This window comes from Homalodisca vitripennis, unplaced genomic scaffold (genome assembly GCF_021130785.1).
Source record: "Homalodisca vitripennis isolate AUS2020 unplaced genomic scaffold, UT_GWSS_2.1 ScUCBcl_6156;HRSCAF=13239, whole genome shotgun sequence".
NCBI classification, from domain to species: Eukaryota; Metazoa; Arthropoda; class Insecta; order Hemiptera; family Cicadellidae; genus Homalodisca; species Homalodisca vitripennis.
In genome coordinates this window covers 1-25,156 of record NW_025782265.1, presented here as the reverse complement: position 1 = coordinate 25,156, position 25,156 = coordinate 1, and the positions used below count along the sequence as shown (strand labels likewise).

The 25,156-nt window shown below is 33.2% G+C and overlaps 1 protein-coding gene across 1 annotated transcript; it reads left to right on the top strand.

The window, feature by feature from the left end:
• The first annotated feature begins 7,783 nt into the window (after positions 1–7,783).
• Positions 7,784–23,911, top strand: LOC124373673. Its single transcript, XM_046832023.1, has 5 exons — positions 7,784–8,159; positions 15,449–15,615; positions 20,224–20,427; positions 22,507–22,597; positions 23,862–23,911. The coding sequence occupies exons 1-4, from the start codon at positions 8,072–8,074 to the stop codon at positions 22,534–22,536; spliced, it is 489 nt and encodes a 162-aa protein (XP_046687979.1). The 5' UTR covers positions 7,784–8,071; the 3' UTR covers positions 22,537–22,597; positions 23,862–23,911.
• Positions 23,912–25,156: the final 1,245 nt, after the last annotated feature.

The window sequence follows — 25,156 nt, the reverse complement described above, 5'->3', positions numbered from 1 at the left end:
ACAGATAGACAGAATAATCAAGAAAAAAATCCTTCAAAGTTTGATAGTTTGGATGTAAAAAATATCAGAGTAAAATTGAACGGTTCTTATTATCCAGATGAATTACAAAATTTAAACATTTCCGGTGGTCTTTTCAGAATCATGTATCAGATGTATCAAGATTTTAAGAAAGTTTACTACAAAAATATGGAAATGTATTACAACCCCAAAGAATTTATAGCAAATAGACCCATTTATGTCATTGATACAACAAAGGGTTTGACAAATATTTCTAGTTCAAAGAACGATATAATTATCAATATGGATTTTCAAAATGCTGTTACAAACGCGATTTGTTATGTGGTTGTGGTTTCTGAGAAATTTTTAGCCTATGATGTGATTAAGAACGATATTAAAGAAATTCAGTAAAAATCGTCTTATTTTCTGTTGAGCGAATGTTAGCAAATTTCATTATTTTCCGTTTATAGATTTTTCATTAAGATTTCTGGATTTTTTCATTAAAACAGCTTATAAATGTAGAAGCAAACATTGAACAGTAAAACAGCTATAGATTCGGTTAATTTTTCATTCGTGAGTTACAGATTAGTTTATTGTCCTTTAAACAGTATTTTACGTTGATTTTCTGACTGTCCCAAAAGTGAGCTAGAATCGGCATACTGTTTGATTTTACAGATTCGTTTTATTGTCCTTTAAACAGTATTTTCCCTTGATTTTCTGTCTGTCCCAAAAGTGAGCCAGAACCCTCACATTCATATCTACTTATATATATATATATATTATATTGATTATATCATCTACATTTCATAGTTTTACAAAAATTTTTGAACAATATCATAGTAACAACTTATTAATTTAAATATTTGTTCAGTTCTGTATTTATTATGGTGTTGTAATTTTGTTAATAATAAAAATAGCTCTTCAAATCATAGTGCAAAAATAAATCAAATTAAAAAATTGTTTATAGTTTATAATTGTCATAATAATCACAACAGCCTTGCTGTCATTTATTTATCGTTATAATCATATATCACAGTGCTGCCAATTTGTAAAACCTGTATGAAAGTATTTAACTTTTTAGCTTGTAATGTCTTAACGTATTTAATACCAAACGTTTGGCTGTGTTTTTAATTTTAAGCTTTAATGTCCAAATAAAATAATTGTATGTAATCGTATTGTAAAATAGTTGTGATTTATAATGTTGTAAATAATATTGCGTTTTTATAATGTATGAAATCATCAAGCATGAAATGTAAGATAACTCGTAAAATGTAAAATTACGTATTAAGTTGCCTAGATGTTTGTCACATATTCCTAAGTAATAAATTACATAATTGAATGTAACATAATGTTCATTAAACTACCACATGTAATGATTTGTTTTATTAATTGAAACCCATCCAATTATGCTTTAAATATTTAGATTTCAACAATTTAAAGGTGACAGAAAATCAGCAACTAGTAATCTATATATATATATAAAAATGAATGTTTGTGTGTTTGTCCTTTATGGAATCGTACACTATTTGACCGATCATTATGAAAATTTGAATGTGTATGTACTTTTCAACGGAGAAGGTTTTATATGCTATACTCATTTATAAAACTCACCACGAGGTGGTGCTGCAATATATAAAAGTTTTCAAAGCGCCTGCACATTATAAACTGCAATTACGAGACAGTTACGTATATTAATTTGCCAAAGACTATTTGAAGGCACTAAGTTAGAATATATGTTTGTCTTTATGATAAATATATGGTTGAACTTAAAGCTTGACTGTTAGACCGCTTTATAATAAAATATATGTAGGTGTATAATGGCTATATAATAAGCATACACAGATTTTCTTGATCGTGACAAGGCAAACTCTACATCGGTGTTAGGAATATCATGCACTTGAACCAGAAGTGCAAATACATGGCCAAGGCTTACGTAAAGCGTGCGAAGCAGCGGGAAACAGCTAGTTTCATTTTAAAAGCAGGAAACTATCATTTTGATGGGTAGATTTTTTTGTAGGATTTTGGACATTCAGACATCGTTATATGTTACAAAAAAGTAGCCAGTATGTTTCAAGGATTGAAATCTACCCTTTTCTTCAGGTTTGAAAAACCCCTAATACATTAATAAACTAATAAGTGCAGCAATAGACTACTACCACTTAAAGGTGGTACCTTTGAACTCCAGACTGGAGAGAATAAACTGAGAATAAAGAGATGTCAAGCACAGGAGTCAGGAGCACAAAAAAATACGTCACACCCTAAGTAATGAAAGTGAGACACTGTTATAACATGAAGGGTCAGGGGGGAAAAGGGGGAATGTCAATTTTTCACATTTTTCAGGAATTGAGATTTACTGTCTAAATCTAATACATTCATGCCCACAGATACGTTCATATTTTCTTAGTTTTTTTAATATGACGCTCTAATGTTTGCTACTACTACTAATATAACTCCCTAGTCATAAAAATATCTTTTATATCTAGATCAAATAAAAATAGTAGGTTAACTCTTGTTTCTAGGAGGAAAAAAGGAGGAATGTCAAATAAATTATTCAAACAAAGAGAACAGTTTTATTGTAAAAAAAAACTAAAATAACTTTCAAAATAGTCTCAAGTAGCAAAATGGAACCTTATATTATTGTTACAGCTATTTATATAACTGGTTGCAAATGTTTCGTATTTTAATGCCGGTTTTTTCTTTTTTTTCCTTTTTTTTCCCCTGGTTCCATTTTCGGTAGGTGACCAAAGAACTCGACTTTTTACTCTTGATTCCTGTTTAAGGAAACCTTTCCCTCTGACCCTTCACATACAACGATGTAAAATGTTTCAAATCCTAATATCCCTTCAAATCATTCCTCGTCAATAACAAACTTTAAAGAAAATTCTTCTAGATGTGTAACTCCAAACTATGCAAGTTATATCTACAGACAGGATATTTCTTACCTGAACTAAAGGATTTCTGCATTGTCTCTTTATATAGACTACACTCATAGAAACTAAGTTCACACGTATTTTTGTTGTAGTATTCGGGTATATTTTTACTAGTTTGATGTTCTTTCAAATGCTGGGACATTTTTTGGTTCTTTACGAGTGTCACACTCTGGGATGTGGTTAGGGACTTCCATTGAAACTTTAATCGTTGCTCATGTTTTGTCATATTCTCTATATAAATCAAGGTGGCTGTATCTAGGTCACTGGTACTGTGAAACTTTTATAATTTTAAGCTTAAGGAACTGATAGAAAATTTTAATTATTCAAAATTTTGAACAATGCAGACTATTATTTCTACTTATACTCTCGACCATGTTGGTCACTAGGCACATATCAAAGAGTGCCTAATTAAAAAATGTCAAATGTAGAAACAGTTAAATTTATGTTTAAAAAAGAAGAAAATGTATTGTGTTAAAGGGCAGTATAATCAATTAGAGGTAACACCCTGCTTTCAAATAATTAAAAAGCATGTAGTCATGAATGCAATACAAATGAGTGCCTAATCATTTATACACAATTTGCAAAGCATAACTGTGCTATAATCATGAATAATGCTATGCGGCCTGGCATAACCAAGGGGGATAGAGTCCCTCTCAAGAGCTTTAAAAATTAAATAATAATCATAAAACAGCAACCTGTTTTTTATACAGTAGTTAAATATTTTACTTTAAACTAGGTTTATCTGATATAGGTATTCTAAATTATATTAATTCCATACAACCATTGGTGTGGTGTTCTCTTCAAACACAGTCATTCCCCTCCCTCCAAAGCCAATTCCTAGTTACACCACAAGCAATAGCTTCCCACTCTACACAGTTTAGACACAACCGGCAGCTAAGTGAGTCGGGCATACTGAAGAGTCTAACTATGCATGAAGTACTAGTTACTTAATCTGGCCTAAATTTACTCAGATTGTGTTGAAGAAGTATTTCAACACAGTATAAATGATCGGTTAGTATATTGTTTCACACCACCGAAACATTACTGACACAAATTATAAAAAAAAGTAAAAAAAAAAGTAAAAGTAAAAAAAAAAGTAAAAGTAAAAAAAAGGTAAAAGTAAAAAAGTAAAAGTAAAGAATGTCTTATTTTACCAGGCGAAGTTAGGGCTAAGAAGCCCTCTCTAACACTTAACCTGGGGACCTAACACAAATTATAGGCCTAATCTTAAACATTTTGGCCTCACTTTTGAGAGCCACCTTCTGTCTATTGGTTAATTGTTTAAACCAAATGCACATCTGTCATCAAAGGTTATCTTGTGATTGGCTAAACAACCAATTAGTGTTTAATATGACAATGAAGGCTTCCAACTTTTTGATAATGTAATGCTGTCTTCTTTTTAATATGACAATGAAGGCTTCCAACTTTTTGATAATGTAATGCTGTCTTCTTTTTGGGGTTATTTTCTTTGTTATTATTCCTAATGTTCCCTTTATTAATATTTGATAACAGGCAATCCATCCATTTCTCCACAGTGAAAGAGTTGAATGAAATAAGTGCCCATATCTTGAATGAAGGTGGTTCTTCACAGAAAATAAGAGAAATAACGGTTATAATAGTGATTGGGATGTTTTGATGCAATAGGTTTTGATTGCAATCACAATTAGAACTTTTATCTCTCTCATTTTCTGTGGAGAGCCATCTTCAGGTAAGGGAAGGACACTCACTTAATCCAACTTAGTAGGTGATTGAGGTGTATCTAAAACATATTTTGTCAAATAATTTAAACATTAATTTAACCCATGCATGATTTTATTCGTTTTCTTTACCCGTATAGTTAATGGATCTTTGTAACGCTCCTGTTACATCTTATCCATCATCAGAAGTACATGCATTTTCTAAATCATGGCCTGCAAACATTTCCCCTCTTATTCACCATTCTTGATTCGGGGCATCCACATGATCCTGCCATGGACAAAACAAGTTTCATCGAAACGTCATTGGCGAAGTTTATTACTCGTGCGGCTGAAAAAATTGTAATTACTGTCTATTCATCTGTCCGCACGATTTCTCAAGAAACGAACTGGATTAAAGTCTTGAAATTATGCACGAAACTTCATTTCTGTATGAGGAATACTGTTCAAATGATTGTGAACGTCACTCCTTGGGATTTAGCTGAGCGTTAGTGAATATTTTTATATTGGTCTTGTGTGTAACCATAATGGCAATGACAACATAGAAGTATAAATAAATTTGTAAATAAACAATCCAATCATTTGAGATTTCGACATGTAACTTATTCAGGGAGTAAAAAGATAGATTGGAAAGTAAATGTTAAAACTCGGTGACAAGATTTGATTTTAGCGCACTATTGTGTTGTAGTAACTTCCTTAGCTCACCAAAACCTTTATTATTTGAACAATGCTATGAAACTTATTTTAATTAACAAAAATGGAAATGGAAGTAAATGTATTTTGTAGCAAGATATCTCAAGAAACAACTCATATGTAGACTTTAAATTTTGGGTACTTTGGGATTATACCGACCACACCCAGACATGAATCGTTATTTCACATTTCGTTTCTACTGATTTACTAGATTAGCGTAGAACAATATTTCGTCAATATAAAACAGGAATTGTCTTATCGCAAACCCCTCCCCATCCTCAGACAGAGGTCAAAGTCGAGCGTCTAGTAGATAACGTGATTGCAGTCTCGCCGCCCGTTCAGCTGGTGCATCGCTTTGTTGTACTTCCGTGTTTTACCTCTACATTTCTCCAAACACAAAAATTCAACAAAAACAATCATTTACCAAACTAAACTCTTTATTAAAAAAACACTAAAAACTTGTTTTTATTCTTGATCACATTCCGCCACCCAAAATGCGAGTGCCTCCGGCCATCAGCGCGGGCATTGACAGCACCTTCGGTGCTGCCCCGCGCTGATGTCGACGAAAGAAAAACATCCCTCGAGATAGTACCTATCAGTAAAATATCAAATTCTAGAGGGGCTAATCAGAAATATAAATTGAATTGTAATGGAAAGGCAATTATGTACCGTGCAAATCACGTGATGCCGCGCGGCCTGCCGTAATCAGGATTCTCGAGAAAGATAAGATAACAGCGATCACAATACCTGGAAATGCTTGTAAGTTTGTAATTTTGTAATTGAAGAGTTGTTTTTTTCGTTCTATCATGTTTGTTTCTATAAATTTCTATTTTTGTGTTCTTCATACTAGTGTGGTCGGTATAATCCCAAAGTACCAAATTTTGTTTCAAACTTTATTTTTACATACACAAGAATGTGATCTATGATGATGCATGTCCTACAATGTGATTTGGTTATGCAACATTTAAGGCTTGGACTCAGTAGGCTGACACTGTTCTCTTTTGCCTTCCGGAGGGGATGGAAACATTTATTTGCGGTTGTCCGTCCCTTCTATCTACCCGCAGGTCATCTAAAAAATAAAATGAGCTATAGATTTGAAAGTTTGCAAGAAAACTCAACTAAGCCTATTAATTAACATGTGGTGTGTCGTACTCTTACCTTGTATTATAGCTCCAAATGGAAATTCTTCAAATAATGGCGAGTCTCTTCTACTAAAAACTTGAATTATGTCCTATGCTTTATTTATTACCACAGTTCATTATAGTAAAACTATTGGTACTATGATTGGTTTAGGGGGGAGGGGACAAAATTCTGTTTGCTTAGGCCTACACTAGAAACTTTATATTCTACCAAAGTAAATCCACTTCTTAAAGGAACATCTGTCAAAGATCATGAAGAAACCTTTATAGCTGATCTCACCAGGAACTGCATGTGAAAATATGCAATAAGGCTGTTAATGACCTTCACTCTTTAATTACTCTACTATACATTCGTCATAATTCACGTTGATCACTTTAGTTTTGTCTGGTCACCTTATCAACATTACCTGATAGAAGATACAGAGACCTTTTTGAGACTGGCTGGTGTTCGTCTTGGTGTTTCTGCTCTTCTGAATACACCTTTATTCAGTGCAAGACGTTGAATTTAAGAGCTACCGTTTCATCACCGTCTAAGCAATACCGAACTTGACTGCCCTGCCCTAACAGAGAAAGTAAATTTCAATGCATCGGTCGTTACCAGCTGATCCCTGTCTAATTTTAAGGTTGTAACTTCCTCTTTTTATGCGGCAAACAGTTCCATGCTTAGAGTTCAGCACATTCAGTACATTCCCGTAACTCTGGACATGTTCAGTTTATCTGGAGCTGCTTTCAAGAGTATACTCACATTATGTAGACTTCATTTCCATTCTCTTGGCTCATCTTTTCTGCTGTTCCATGTTTCACGTAGGTATTGCTTTTTTTGCCGCTTAATTAGGCTTTTTCTTTATTTTTGGGTTTTCTCTCTAACAGTGCAATGACTCTATCGTTACAATTTTTTTTTCTCACCGTATTATTTATTGTTTTATATCACTTTCTTTATTACATTACAATATCCCATTTAAATTCATATATTTATTATTGTTTCCTTCTCAACAGTGTATTGCTATTTTTTACGTAAAATAGTTTATAGTGTTAAACTTTTAGTTGTTAAAAGTTCTAAGCATATTATTCTTCTTTGAAATCGTTATTCCTTTTAAGCAACTAAATTTTCACTGTTTCTGCATTTAAAAAACAATTTTATTTGAAGAAAACTGAAACGGTATATTTATTTATTATGAAAATTATATTTAATTAAGACTTGGTAATCTATGTGCTTGATTTGAAAACTATGCATATTTTGTAGGCACTTGTTATAGCATGTTATGAAGTAACATGGATTAGTTGTTGAGAATCAAGATAGCAGTGGTCACTATAATTTTGTAAAATTTCTGTGAAGGAGGTGCCATTTTGTATTCCTAGGCGTCGCCTTTAACGCGACGGAAGCTGATTTCGTCTTTTCGTAATATCGTCGTTTTCGACGACAAGGGAGAGCTTACGCTCTCTAAATTTTTCGTGTCTTAAGTGTTTAAAGCTTTTCTATCTATTTGAAGTGTTAATTTATACCGTTTGTGGTTTTTATTGTTTGTATTGGTAATCATGGCCTGCTGAAAAATGTCGGGTCTGAAATTGAACGTCACATCTCCATGCGGAGAGATTTTCTCCACTAGAGTTTTCGTAGATGTTAGAGGAGTTAACAATGGACAAGAAACCTTCCAATCGTTCAGTCCAAGTCCCAAGCAAGGGTACTGGAACTGAAAACAAAAAAGGTAAGAAATTTTGGGGGTACTAATTGTGCAACAATTTTGTTATGATGGCTGTCCTTCAGAATCAGCAGTGTGCTGAATCATCTAGCCTAGGTACCATGAAACTGAAACGCAAATTCATCAGAGTGATAAACTTCCTTGAAATTAGATTTTAGTAAAACTTTTGTTATAAAATAAAACTCAATTTATTGGATCTAGGCCTAGATAAAAGAGTAAAGTGTGGATGAATATAACCTAGGGTTCATTTTTGTTATTCAATAACATCAATGGCCTAGTTGATTTTGCCTCAGTTTAGTCCTGGTAGCCCACCAAGGCTGCTCTTAATAACCAACAAGTTCCACACCTAAAATTAAAACTCTCAAAAGGTCAACATTCAAAATGTATTATTTTATTGCTTGATTTTAAATGAAATTATCCTGTTCTATTTTATAAAAAATGGCCATCAACATAATCAAGTCATGTTATTCATGACCATCTAAAAAAACTGAAAAACAAAATGTCGGACCAAGTAATAGGTATGTCAAATAACAATATAGGCCTAGGCCTAGTTATGCTGGTTTTAAATCTCATCATTAAATAAAAAAAAACTATATTTATAAACAGTTAACATGTGCTTGATACAATGATTTATTAACCTATTAGGTATAAAAATACAATAGGCTGTGTCATAATTTTAGTCTGCCAAGTTTAAACAAACCATGCAGGTTTCAGTCAGTCTATGCAATAAAAATCCATGCACATATAAAATAGAAAGCCTACCTTAAGACAGGTGGAACGGCTTTACAAATTAAAGTAATCTAATAACATTGTTATCTGCTTAACAAAATTCAGGAATACTGTAAAAAGGGTTTTCTAGGAGGCAGACTTTTACAACTTTCAAACATCTATTTTTTAGGTAAAATTCTTGTTATCTGTGGCAGCATGTTAAAATATTTCATTCCTGAAAGAGGGAAGTTGTTAGCAGTTTTACTAAGCCTATACCTAGGCACAAAAAAATTAGTTACTTTTGTTACAGGTTTATGCACATTACTAACTGTCAAAAATCGTGTTCATTTCCCTTAACTGCAATTAACCCTCTCCCGCTCGCAAGGCATGAATCGGCACGGCCACCGCATAGCCACTGCAGCTTAAACGGCACAGATCGGCACGCACTGCTTTACCCACTAGAGCCGATAAGTGCTGCTCTCGAGTAGCAATATTTTGTATTACTACGGGTTGCTTGCTATCAGGAGACCATTCGCTTTACTACTACAGTAGATTTATTCCATTATTTTTCTATTTATATTAGTTGTGCGGAAACAATGGCGGGTTGTAGTCGTACACTTCGTGACAGTGAAATCGATCTCAGTATTAACTTGGTAATAATTGCGACGATTCAAGTAAATGTAGTGATGTAACAGAGCCTTGTGAAGTGGTTGGTGGCATTGAGGATGTAGTTCGGAGTGATCACAGTGGCAGTGACGGTGAGCCAGACAATGACCTTCACCAAGTAACTGTGCAACAAACAACCACACGCCACCGGCGCCCAGCTGTCCGTGTGCCCCCTCCCTGGTCTCATACAGTCAACTTCATTGAACCAATATATAGTAAAATAATGAATATATATAATTATAGTTAATTAAAATGACAGAACGTGTGTAAGTTGAGGCACCGCGTATTTTTACTGAGCGCGACCGGCAGAGCGAATTAATTTAGGTTAGAAGGACCGTTAGCGCCTGGAAACAATGCGAGCGGGAGAGGGTTAAGCACTGAAATATATTCAAGTTATACACAGTCAAAATCTGGTTTTCAGCAAAAAGAGGCCTGTGAAATGGCTCTTGGGTAGGGTACGATAAGCGGACCCGGTTTTTTATATCGAAATTGGCAAACGATATTACTTAATCATAACTACCGATATAATCAATCGATACTGATTAATTATTTTGAACAAATAACTTTTAAATAATCTATATCAACAGCTGTAAACACTTTCAAATAATACACGTAAGGTAATATTTCAATTTTACATATAATAATTTGATTATTAAAAATGGCAGTCAATTTTAGAAAACTACACGACATTGCTTTGGAAGATAAGACATGTTTTACGTGGCTTCAACATGTTGGGACTCATACAGAAAAATCCATCATGTGAAATTTTGTGGGAAAGAAACAACTGTTTAGGAATTAGGAACTTAGAGAAATTATTTTGGACAACACCTGCATGAAAAAGGTTGGATTGTCCAAGTTTCCCATTTGGTTTTCTAAAGAACTGATAAATTTAATCATCTTAAAAAAGAAACTGCACAGGATCTACAAGACTTCATTGTCATTTGAGGACTACTGGAGGTTCTCTCATACCAGGGCCCAGTGCAAGTTGCTGGCCAAGGATTGTTTTTAACAGATACGTTGGGCATATTGAGTATTCTATACCCTCCAATATAAAATCTTTTTGGAGTTATGTGAAGCAAATGCAGAAATCGCAGTCTATCCCAACTCGTCTGACTTTTACTGATGACACACAGTTACTGATGACCCTCATGTCATGTGCAATCTTATTTTTGCTGGCTTCTTCGCCTCAACTTTCAATCCCAGGGATGACACAACTTTAGACTTTCATTTTGCTAGCAACTTCAATGTAAATCGCTTCCATGTAAGTGAGGAAAGAGTACGGAAGGAGCTGGAGTCACTTGATGTCAACAAAGGTAATGGTCCTGATCTCATCCCACCTATAGTTCTCAAGAAATGTAGCGTTCAGCTTTCAAAGCCTCTCACCAATTTACTTAACAGACTATTTATGGACGGCATCTTTCCCACAGCACTCAAGTCCAGTTATGTTGTGCCGATTCCTAAAACACCAAATGCTACTGATGTCACCAGCTTCAGGCCAGTCGTCATCCAGCCTGCTTTGGCTAAGGTTGTGGAAGGTTTAGTGCTGGAATTGATATCTAATGACATAAAGAGTATCATTGTCCCCCAACAACATGGGTTTTGCAAGGGTCGTTCCACCCAGAGCAACCTTGTCATCTACACAGACTATATTCTTTCTGCGTTTAATCGAAGACATCAAGTGGACAGCATTTATTTAGACCTTTCCAAGGCATTTGACAAGATTAGTCACTCACTTCTGATTTCCAAGCTCGAAGGATATGGTTTCTGCGGACTCTCTCTAGAATGGTTCAAGAGCTATTTAAGTGGACGCTCGCTGAGGGTCAAACTTGGAAACCATTTGTCTGAAGAATTTCCTCCCACCTCAGGTGTCCCACAGGGGTCCAAGCTTGGCCCTATTCTTTTCAACTTGTTTGTCAACGACATCATCAGCCACCTATCATCGGAATATCTCCTCTTCGCAGATGACCTCAAGATATTCAAAGAAATTTACTCTCGTGATGACTGTCTCAATCTTCAACGTGATCTGAACCTAATTGCTGAGTGGTGCGATGATAATAAGATGGTCATTAACTCAACCAAATGTCTTACAATCACCTTCTGTCGTCTGAAGAATCCTGTTGCTTTCAATTACACTGTATCCGGCGACATCAAGCGAGTGACCTCGATAAACGACCTTGGAGTAAGTTTGACTACAAATTTGTCACCCGATGCACACATTGATGCGGTATCCTTGAAGGCAAACAAAATGCTAGGATTCATTTTTCGAATGTCTAGAGGGACGTTCGGTGACGAGACACTACTGCTCTTGTATAAGGCTTTAGTTCGGCCTAATCTGGAATATTGTACTCTTGTTTGGTCCCCTCATTACGCATCTCATATTCACAAACTACAGAGTATTCAAAACAAATTTTGCAGACTTCAAGGAGTCCGGAGAGGTGCAGCCTATCGGGAGGTCTCTGTCCCCGCACTTGAGCAGGAATTTCTTCTGCCTACGCTGGAGTGCAGAAGGAGAATGTTTTGATATTATTTTCCTGCACAAGCTTATCAACGGGGCGATCGATTCACCAGAGCTTCTGAGTAGGATATCCCTCTTGGTGCCTGCTGGAACCAGATCCAGGAATATGTTTTCAACCTGCCACCACTCAAACAATTACAGCTATCACGGTCCTATTGCTCGACTTCACAGGCGTGGAAACAGCATTCCTTCCGATGGTGATATGTTTATGACAGCATCGCACACCTTAAAAAGAGACTGCAACAGTAATGAGTGATAGAGTTTTTTTCCCCTTAATATCAGTTGGAGATGATGTTTGTGATTTTTCACTATTGTAACACTATTTCACAAATCTTAATACTTATTTATTATTCCACTGTATAATCACTACTTTCTGTAATTTAATTAGTTGTTATTTATTTTGTTGATGTTATATTAAGTTGCATGAAAATGTTGTGAAATTATTGTAGCCTATATTGGCGGATGCCGTTGAAATAATAATAATAATAATAAAACTGTAACTGTGAAAGGAGCAAATATGGTCATCTTCAGTTTTTCCCTAATTTTGCTTATATTAATTTGTTTCATCACTGTAAATATTAAATCCATATTTTAATTTAAAACATATGATTGTTATTGAGGACTATAGATACTTTTATATCGATTGATAGTCTAGAATTTGAGATGCGAATATTAGGTATTGATGATTACATTCTTCGAGTATAAAAAACCGGGTCCCGCTTATCGTCAAACTGAATTATGTTTTAGGCCTTTAAAATTGTATTGTAGTTAAGCTATACTTTTTATATATGAAAGAAATGTTATTATTTCTGATTATATAAAACAACTAAATTTTATTTACACTATTTTTGAGCAGTATAGTACTTACTTACCATTACTTAAGCAAATTGGAAATGGCTTTTCTGTGAGTACTGATGCCATCAAAACTACATCCATTAATTTTTAAGTCATAGTTGTTTGATTTCAACTAAAATAGTACATGATGTTCGGTATAGTCATATACCAAATTAAGAATGTTAAATAAAAGTCCTCTCAAGTGTCTTTTATGCAACAATGTGTTTGTTCTGACTTTTATTTGCAGAAACACTATTATTTAAATTCCACCTTTAATTATAGTTTTCATCTCCTCACTACAAACTATTATTATTATCTTGTAAACAGTTAAAAAAAAATTTAAATGTTTGTATTAAAATTTTTAAATACACTTTGAGACAATAATTGCATGTTTATTGCCATTGGTCTTGCCGATGTCACTAACCTACTTGGTACATAAATGAAATAAAAACAGCGGACAATGATTAATTATGAATATCTATAGGTCAAATGTGGTACTTAATAGTATCAATATTTATAATCAATAATCATGATTCAATTGTGATGGAGGCTACATATTATACTGCAGCTATAAATTGTTTGATAACGCATCTTATAGGGGGAATGGAGGAGTGCTAAATTTTTTAACCTTGGTAACATTGATCAATACTTGAGATTTGTATTTTACTGATAAGAATATTAGGCCTATTACCAGTGGCAGACATTTATACATCAAAAGCCAATGAGTTAATGGATAAATCTGGTACTTTGGTATTATCTGGAGGCCACTTATCTAGATATTGTGGCCAACTTGTTATAACGCGATGTAAGTACTGTAGGTCTAGATTAGGTTATCAAAATATGTTACAGTGCAATCTCGTTAAGTCTGACTAGCCGGAATTGCATCCGATCCGGCATAACAAAACTCTAGGTTACTGGAGAGTGTTGGAAAAAATAAAGAATAACATATACAAAAATACAATATTTGTTTATTGGGGAAAAACACTAAAAATACACATCACTATAAAGTTTAATACAGTATATACAATTTAATTTTTCCTAAAGAATTTTCTTGTAAAAGCTAAGTTGTATTTGGATGCAAATAAATAAATTTTTAAAAAACTTCGTTTAAAAGACTTGACATGAGTCTTTTGGCAATAAGGGAACACACGAAGGACTCACGAGTCTTGAGCCAGTTCTATTATTAATGGAATTTGATGTGACTGATTTCGTTGAGTCTAAAATAAAAGTTTTTATATTATTATTTTCTTTTTAGTTTTGTTGTTAATTTAGAAGTACAAAATTTATACACTTTCTATATTAGCTAACTTCATGAAAAGGTAAAAAAATTGGTAGAAAACGATAAGCGGATCCAGTTTTTTATATTGATATTGACAAACGATGTTACGTAATTATAACTAGTGATATAATGAACTGATACTAATTTTTGAATAACAATTAACTTGTACCAACTTTAAACACTTTTTCATACAATAAACATGTTGTCTTTTATGGGCACTAACACAGCCGAAAGCTGTTGAGGACCGTGAAACAAAGTTTTAAAAGTGGCATATCAGACGACCGGCTTAATGTAGTATTTGTACAAAAGAGAAGTACAGTTTTCTAGAGATAATGCTTCCAACAACTTCTTGAAAGCGGTTAATCATTGCTATTCAGGAGAAAACATAAATAGTTACACATATTTAAGTATTTTCTCTTATAAATGTCTGTGTTATTATTTCGTCATTATTTATGTTTTTCTATTTCCAGTTCTAATTGTTTTGTTTGATTGTTATAGCTCATTTATTATTTATAAGATTATATTACTATGTGTATTATATTAACTATTTTAATTTCAACTATGATTGTGGTTATGACTATGATAATAGACTCGTATTCGATACATGAATATTAAGGATCGATGAATATGCTAATCAATATAAAACCTGGGTCTGCTTATCGTACTCTGCCCTAAAAAACATAACATGCATGAAAGTAATTTTATTAAGCTTATCTCATTGTTTTGTGTAACTGAAAATGGTAAAATTTTCAAATTTTGCAATTTTCTTTTTAATCATAACAATCTTCTTTTCATACCCCATAACATTAAGTATATATTTTTGTGCTAAATAGAATTCTTTTTTACAATTTAGCTATTTTGAATTTTTAAAACAACATTAGTTTTTCATGTGAATAGGCTAGGTCTAATTTTATTAATATTTTTTCACATGTCAAATAATAGTTACAATGTATGCTGCAAAATAAATATTTTTATTTTTATTTAAACTTAAGGAGTTGGTTTCATTATCCATTTTAACAAGAAAAACTGTGATATAATATCTCTTTATACATAGAGTGTGTATAAGTGATGTTTTATGAGATTTATAAGTGCACCCTGTAAAACCGACAAAGTCAAAGCACATTTTAGAATCTCTTATAGATCCTTTCAGGGTTAATTTTCAAACACAATTTTTGTATTTCCAATTACATTTTACAATCAGCAGTGCATACTGCATTTCTGGTTAAATCTGTAAATTATACTCAAATTAAGTTTTTAACCTTCAAATAGGTCTTAAGAAGTGATATTTTGCAGATGTCTCCAAACAGTTCAGCAAGACATCGCGGCGCAGGGAACCAGCCAACAGCAATGGGTACCGATCAGACCAGAATCGAAAACCAGCTCCCCAAAAAGGAAAGACAATGGATAAGAGACCTCGACCTCGCGGTCAGCTTTATGGAGGTGGAAAGGAGAGTGCCCAGGTGATTAAATCCAACTTATAATTTGCTAGTTATAGATCTATAAATGCTTATTAAAAAGTGGGCCAATCTGCATATCAAATCGCAGATTCTTAATTCTTTTACAATGGGCAAAGTGAATTAAATTAGAACATTTTATTTAGTAGATAGTTTTAGCACTTTCTGAAAACAAAGTGAATAAGAATTTACAATGGTTAACTAGTGTATTCTAAGCCCATCTGGATTGCAATAGGATATTCTAAGAGGTTAGAACTAACCCCTAGTATTTTCCTTGTGCGTGGTATGTATTGTAAGTAAAAGTGCACGTGTACGGTGCTTCATTTGTTGTTGCTCTTCTCATAGTTTTATGTTCTTCAATGTCAATCAAATGCTCATTTTCTTCCTTGATTTTCAATATCTAACTTTCATTAAAATGTTCCATCACATTATGGAGTACCGAGCTAGAAATAATTACTATTAGTACGTTGTCTAATGCTACTCAAACACAGTTTCCAAGTTTTGAAAATTGTCTTTTCATCTGTCAAAATACACGTTCAATGTTCTTTTTTTATATACCAAGTTAAAATATCTCATATTCTTGTATCGGTTGAGAATAATGAGTCATCACCCAAGGACAAATCCCATAGCCCGAATCCCCCAATATACAATAAGCATCGTCTTAATGTGATAAAATACCTTTTAACCTCACTCCTCTTCCAAATACTTGCATTGTGTAGAACCTTTGACTCTTCCACAGGAACACTTGTAATCCTTTGTGATCCATCGCGTGTATATTGTACATTTATGCCAGGACAACCCTTCCGGTTTATATACTTATCTTAACCCATTGCGGATCAACGACGTGAGGGTGACGCGGAGCGAGGCGTGGACCAAAAGCACAATGACGTGACCCTCACGCGGATGACGTAGTACGGATGACTCATTTGTTTTGAACGCTTATCGCTATAATAAGTCTCGGAGATTATTTATAGTCCGTTTTCCTGGACTGGCTTCCTATCTTATCTCTGGTACCTGTCCACAAATACTCCCCTCGTTATCGGTCAATAACGTTTTTATTTGCGACAAATTGTTTGTCTGAGTCGTACAGTCGTGGCGTTCGATTTTCCTTTGCCTCGTGTGCGTGTACGTAAATAAAATGGGTGATAATTTACGATCATCTGAATTAGATAGACTATTATTAGAAAGTGGAAGTGATATCGATAGTGTTATTGAGGATGGAGACGATTCTATCACGCGTATAATTGTTTCCGTGACTATCACACCAAAATCCACTACTAAGACAAAGACAGTCTCAATATTTTGTAAATATTAGATTAGTTGTTTCTTGAATTGACAGTTTTATTAGAACATTTTTTTATTGTGTAAAACGTTTGATCCGTCCTATATCAAACAGCTACAACACGCAAAAAACGTAAGTAAAAATGTTATGTACCTGTATTTTTACATTTGTTCTAGTATAATATACTTGTCTAATATGATCTGTATAATGTTTATATAACATAAATAACAACATAAACAAACAAAACATGTATAATTATATACGCTGGCCTAATTAGCGAGCGCGCTAAGCAGGCAGGTAGGCGTGCAAACACTGCGGGTGCTGCGTTGTAATACGGATTAATTCGTACTCTAAGGCCCGCGCGCGCGCCGTTTTTCCACGATCCGCAATGGGTTAAACCCTTTTTAACCCCGGCCATTCAATCAAGTGATGTGCCAGAAATCCCAAGCCATTTTCAGACAAAATGTAAGGGTTTTGTAAAAAATTCATAACTCAGTTATTTATTAAGATATTTAGGTAATTCTTTTTTTGTTTTACTTCTTTATACATGTAGCTTACAGAAATATACAAATAAAATTATTATTTTGAAAGAAAACTTTTTTACATACATATATATATATATATATATATATAAAATAAATAAAAATGAAAACATTTCAAGTTTTGATCATGGAAACCATATAGATAAAAAAATATTTGACACAAAAATACCCATTTACTTTATGATATATTTAATCCTTAATAAAAGGAAACAAAAATTATAGGCCTACCTTATTTACAAGTGGAGTAACATCAATTTTTGTAAAGCCGTGTACATTTTTCTTTTTTCCATTTCTGGGCAAGGCAATGTAACAAGACTTTTGAAATTCACAGTACTTAAAATAAACATAAAACCAAAGTTATTTCTGACAAAATAACTAAAAATGTTCATAATCTAAATTTAAAAAGTTTTAAAACAATATTTACATTACTACAAAATGTTTTAGCACTTGTGGTCACCAAAACAATTGGGGTCACTAATCACATCCACACCATTTGCAACTAGGTTACTAATTAGTGTATTTTCACTTACGGGAGACTTTGAACGATGTCTTTTACTCATTTTGAAATCAAACAAATAATAAACTAAACTTTAACTGCCGTACTTTACACTGCTTTAACCTAAAACTGTTAAGAAAACGGAATATTCACAACCACGTGATATACAGCTGTCTGCAACAAGCTTGAGCAGTCAGTCGAGACGAACTGCAATTGCTCAGTCACAGACTGACAAAATACGAAGTCAAACCATTACAAACTAATATATTTCGATGCAAAATATCTTTGTGTACAAGTCTGTGAAATTTCAAAGCATTTGGTGAAATAGGTGGCCAGTAAAGTAATAAAAAGTGCACGTCCGCACTATACGGACGTCGGGAGTTGACGCCATTTTTACGACGTCCGTATAGTACGGACGTCGGGGTTAAAAGGGTTAAACATAGAAAACTCACAGTTCTAATTATTTCAATGTGAGTACAGTGTAAGTCTCCCCACAACTTTAGGCAAACAAAAATGGGTTTGCCATAAAAGAGCAGTTTTCGTTCATCTCATCTAAACTGGACGGAAACTCGTCTATTATTTTATTCAGTACATAATGTACAGTTTTGGTCACAGTGTTATAGTGAACACCAGCGTCATTAGCAACTCCAATTTGGAACACTGGAAAAGAATTATGCTTTGTTAATTTACCATTAGTAGTTATTTGGATAAGCATATTTGAGCAAGATAAAGGAGTTGTACAGTATTTGTTGTACCATTAAGGGGGATGTTACAAACTAATAAGCATTAGGATGCATATAAATACATAAATTGGGACATATACATACAGTGAAAGTTGGTTTAGTCTTACCTGGGTCAGCGAAATAACATAGTAGAATTACCACGTTCTGTCATGATGACATTGCCACTACTCGAGTCTCCATTCCATCTTCCGGCAAAAACTTTTATCAGCCAAAAAATCAATATTATGGTCATCAAAACTCGGTAATTGTTTGAAATTGCTAATTATCTTATGTTCGGAGTACGTTTTCCTTTTGTGAACTGCCATGAAAATCACCATCTTAGCGATTAAAGTATTAAGCTAGCATCTTTTTCACAGGCTAGATGAAAATTAAGAATATTCTCTCTAGTTCAAAACTAACGTTTATTCACCTGTTCTGCTTAGTAAATACTAGCCGTCCGGAAATCATAATAATTTACTAGGGGTAGTATTTTCTAACATTTTTATTCACCTAAAACCTAGAGTATACTGGGAAACCGGTTAGTTTTTAGCAAATACTAGCTTTTATTTACTTCACCCACTTTTAAAAAAAATTACAAATTTTAACTGAAACTACTGAAACAGTAAAGTTGCATTACTTATTTTTTTTTTTTTTTTTTTTTTAACTAACCATGCTTTAACTTTTTGAAGATTTTATTGTATCTTTATATATTGTTGTGATAATGACAACAGTAAGCTCTAAACTTTGGTGTAAATAAGGGGTAGTCTCCACTTATCTTTCTAATATAAAATATATTTCTATAAAAATTGGTACATTTTCTATTTTAATATGTTCTAATAATTTCACACTTTTCTTACAAAACTAATTTAGTAAAAACACTGTTTATGGTTGAAAATTTGTCCACAGAGAGTAGTATATCACTTTTGTGTTCAGTCGTTATGCTCAAGTTTCATTTAAAGGTATATTTCTGTTTATAAAAAATTATTTTGTATTGGACAATTAACTAAACTACATTACTTATTTATTGTAAAATATAAATAATACATTTTAAAAGAATACAATGAATTATCTTTAAACAAATATATATTCAACTATAGTCCTAGGTCTGCCAAAGAATTGCATCACTTTTGTTGTAGATAAGCAATAAAAGATTTTTTTAAAATGACACCAGATAGCTCTGCTCTACTTTTTCCATTAATTAGAGCTGACAACTTTGATTGAAAAGTTATTTGAACTTCAGTGTAATCAGTAAAAAAATTACTTGTGTTTTCTTATCTTAATAAATTTAAAAGTAAGCATTCATTAAATCTATTATGTTATGAGACATAATGATTAACAGTTTTAACATACACTTGTAACAAAACTTTGAATCTGTCAACCTCAGGTGTCAGGTGAACTGGAGCTAAACTCAACAATCCCTTTTTTAACCTTAAAATAAAATTTCATAATTTAAAATTTTCTTTAACTGAAAAATTGTGTACTTATGTGAAAAATGACTCATCTACTGTTGTGACCTAATTTAAATTGTTTTATATCCTCAGTTCTTTATTTTTTGAACATTTTGTGTTGCAGGTAGAAGAATGTGAGGCAGAATTGGGTTTCTTTGTACTCGACTGGCAGCAAGAAACAGAATCTGAATCACTTGTTGAACTTTCACTACGCTCCGAGAGGGGAGACGGCCCGGCCCAGTCCCCGGCCGAGCCACCAGTATGGAGTCCGTTGGCTCATGTCCACACAAAAGCACAAGTACAACAAGGAACATTTCTTGCAAGCCAAGTAAGTACAACCAATATTCTTTGCCATACTGCTTCAAACAACAAATTATCATGTTCATTTAACCCTACAATTGGCACAAACTTGCTTTAGTGGGTACCTGTTAATGTATATTTCTAAAGCTTACATTATAAATTACTTTTCTCACAAAAGAACAGAAAAACATGTTTTGTTAATTTATTATTTTTTACTTTCATTATAATTTTTAACCCTTATAGCACTTAAGGTAATTAGGCTTGGGCTTTACTATTACCATGGGCTGTAGATTTATTTTCAGTTTATTGGGAGAAGAAGAAATAACGGCCAGATTTTGTTAAAGCTGCCAGTAGTGGTTACACCGTTTTACATGTAGTAAAAGCGCTGTATAAGTAGGTTGGCCGTTACAAATGTACCTGCATTTCGTGCCGTATATTTGTTAGATGAGACGTCGATAAAAGAATAGCATTGGTTATTAATGAATTTTTCTCGTTAACACAGAATCTAATTTGATTCCCGAAAGTCATAAATCAATATATTTGGAATTTTGACACGTTTGCGACACTTTTGTGTAATGCTTTGTACACAATAAACCAATATAAGACAATACTGATATTCCTGTATGCCGTGCTTTAAGGTATATCGTCCTTACCAATATGTACATTTAATCCCATTATGTTGTTTTCAGAGATGTGTAGTTTATCGGGTTTTAACATGATATAATGTAATTTAATAAAAATTCGGGTGTCCTGACGGAAGAAATTAATCAATGCCAGCTGTTACTTTAGAAAATTAATTTTTTATATTTCAGTGCATGGGTTCGAATAAAAAACTTTTACTTACAACACAATGAACGTAAAATTAAATATAAATAATACATTGTTATGATGTAAATTTTAGTTATTTACCTAATATGCTACATTACATAACTAAATATTGGTTCAGTATAATTATGGAAGCTACATTCGAGAAGTGTTAAAAAACCAATCATTTGAGAAGGTGGGTTTTTTTCCTCTTTTCATGCATTTCAATGTAATCGTGATTGAATTATGTTTTAAACTTTTAAAAGTTAAAGTAATATTAAAATATGTTAATGTACTGCATATGCATGTTGACACTTAGGAACAACGGCCTAATGCACTGTTTGTGTGATGCGTGCCACTTGTAGAATTAACATGGTTTAGGGATTTAGGTGCACAATTATAATAAGACAACATTGAAACTACCAAAAGGGGAAAAATATCACTCAATGCAGCCTTCATATTTTGCCGACTTATATTAACAGAACATTCAATTGCGGGTAGTTAAATTACAAAAACTCAATGAATGCAACACTCTTGTAAGAATACATTTTTGCTTTTCCATGATACAAGTATCAATTTAAATATAAGTGGTGGAGCTTCCAGATATGGAAGTATCTCTAGATAGGCTTGCACCTACTTCCCGTGAAGAAATTTGGATTTCAAACTTTTAGTTCAAAACTAAATGTAGACATCAGTCTAAATATTTATGTGGGCCTGATGATCACACAACCACTATGACTGAAAGAGATCTGTATAAACACTGAACAAGGGGTGTACAGAAAGTATTAAATAATTTTATATTAAAAAAGCTTTATCGATCACGACCAAACTTAATCCCCTTCAAAACACTCTCCTTTGGACAGGTGTTGTACTTCGAGAATAAATTTAACAAAGTCCGCCTTCAGGTTCACCATTAGCTTCATTGTCTCATTCGGTTTTTAAATCTGGTTCCTTTGAGCAGAGATTTCAATTTTGGAAACAGCCAGTAATCAAGACTGGTGGTCATGGCTTCGTACAAGTCTTGCACAAAACACTGCTCCGTATGATCTATGGTGAGCAATTTCAGATGAATTTTTGTAACAATTTGTTTTTGATATTGTGAACGTCCAAATCTTCCTCCTGTTACACACTCCTAAGTAATGATTGTCCATATTTTTAAATTGTGTGCAGTATAAAAATTGTATTTCAGACGATTACTGGTATATTTTATAGTTTTTTTAATACATTGAATTGAATTTTCAAGTTAAGTTACGTTATGTTGCCAAATGGAGAACTGTTAAATTGTCATGTTTGTTTGTTTCAGCTGCCAATTCGTTGTGAGAGCAAATGCTGATTACACTCCATATTTGGCAGACCCAGACCATTTGGTCGATTGGGATTTTATTGAACAAATTGTAAGTGAACCCTTATGGGATTCCAATCCTTTTTTTTTTCAGAAAAGTTTTTATACCTTCCATGATAGCCTAACCTATTTTTTAGAATCCCATTTTGTTTGAAAAATGTAATTAATTTTATTATAACTTCCATTGTATTTTATGATAGCCTAACCTATTTTTTAGAATCCCATTTTGTTTGAAAAATGTAATTAATTTTATTATAACTTCCATTGTATTTTATGATAGCTTCCATAATGTAAACCTATTCTTTAGAATCATATTAAGTTTCAGTTTGTTAATTTTTTTAGCAGTGTTTGTAGAAAGGGATGGATATTTCCCCTTTTGTCATTGTTTCTGCTGTCAGATGTGTATGAAAAAAATTATGGAAATGAAATATATTCTGGATACATTTTATAATTTTTCTATTACTATTTCTATCAAGTAGAATGTATAGGATATGATTTGTAGTTTTAAAAAAGATATCATTTTCCTTGAACCTCTTCAAATTCCTCTGAAATAGCATGGTAGTCGTAGGTTTTTTCTCTCAAAAGATAAACAAAGTTAAAAGGTTCAAATTAAAGTCTCTGTTTCTCTCTTCATCTTTTTTACTGTACCAAACCGATCCTTGTGTACCGAAAAATCGTGGTCTCTGTACCGAAAGTTTGTGCACCACAGACCTCTGACCCACAGTGCTAGACTTCATTGTGCGCCATGGTAGCACTGAGTTTGTAATTGTTTGTTTCTCTTTATTTTTCCAAATTGTATTGTACTTCCCTAACAGAAAAGAAAATTATTAGTTATACACAACGTTATGTGTATACTATTATGTACATATTATATATCTAATATTTTCAATCAGGAATGAAAATCAGCGTTAATTGAGGACTATTATATTGATAAATGTTGTAAGTCAACATTGGGGTCTGTTTTTTTGTAATTGTTTGTTAAAACATAATTTTATGTAAAAGGTAGCATTTTAAACAAGAATAACCTTTATTCATTATTCAAAATGCTTAAAACCGAATACAAATGGAGATACATTGTCAGTTGGTCGATGTGTATATACATATAGTTTAAAGTTACATATACAGTTACATATAAATTTAAATAATGTAGGTAAATACATGTAGTAATAAAACCATATTTCTAGTTTATAGAAATGCTCATTGATTTAATTCCATTAAATTTATATTTAAAATGATTTAACTTTACACTAACATTAGAACACTTTCGTGTACCATCGTATTTTCTAATAAAAATGACAGATTTGAAATGTTAACAGAGAGTACCAAGTGTAGAAGCCAGTCCACTGCCCGATCTGCTTGAGCACTCTCCGGTTAGCTGCCAAGATTGACCAGGTGCGGCCACATCTACTGCTACCTCCTGCATCCTACACTATCTTGCCCCTGTCCGACAAGACCTGGCACAAGTGTCCCATCTGCTTCGAGGCCATACACAAGCAGCATCTCAAGAGGTAAGTCCAGACTGTCTCAGATTTAAAATGCAGACTGTCAACAGTTTTTAGTCTCATCTTTTTCTCCATGTGGTTCTTTCGCTAGCTTCTCATCTTTTTCTCCAACCTTCCATTGTCTTCATGCATGTTGCTATACTTTTGTAACTTACAAGAATTCATTACGAAGTTTGTGAAATCGCTACTTTCCGTCAAGAGAGTTCACTGAATCCAGTATTTGCTGTCTATTCTGTTGATGTTGTCTGGAATGAGTTCATTCTGACCAAGGGCTGAGTTAGATTTTTGAAATTTCATTGTTTGTATGTATCAATAATTTTGTTTCGTGTAATGGTCCTATATTATTAATAACTGCATTGCAAGGAATAAAAATAACCTGGCAATCTTTACATGTAAAAATGGCAAAGATTTTGTTAAGCTTTTAAATTACAAAAATATTTTATGTGCACATTGTTAGTTGAAATATGAGATCTAAACATTAGCAGTTGAAGATGTGATCTCCACATAGAGTTGGAATTTGTGGTATGTGCACATTATCAGTTGAAGTATTGTGATCTACACGTTATGAATTAAAATTCGTGATCTGCACATTATCAGTTAAAATGTGTGATCTGCACATTATGAAGTTGAAATTTGTGATCTGCACATTATGAGTTGAAATGTGTGATCTGCACATTATGAGTTGAAATGTGTGATCTACACATTATGAGTTGAAATGTAGTGATCTGCACATTATGAGTTGAAATTTGTGATCTGCACATTATCAGTTGAAATGTGTGATCTGCACATTATCAGTTGAAATTTGTGATCTGCACATTATGAGTTGAAATGTGTGATCTGCACATTATCAGTTGAAATTTGTGATCTGCACATTATGAGTTGAAATGTGTGATCTGCACATTATGAGTTGAAATGTGTGAATCTGCACATTATGAGTTGAAATTTGTGGATCTGCACATTATGAGTTGAAATGTGTGATCTGCACATTATGAGTTGAAATGTGTGATCTACACATTATCAGTTGAAATGTTGTGATCTGCACATTATGAGTTGAAATTTGTGATCTGCACATTATCAGTTGAAATGTTGTGATCTGCACATTATCAGTT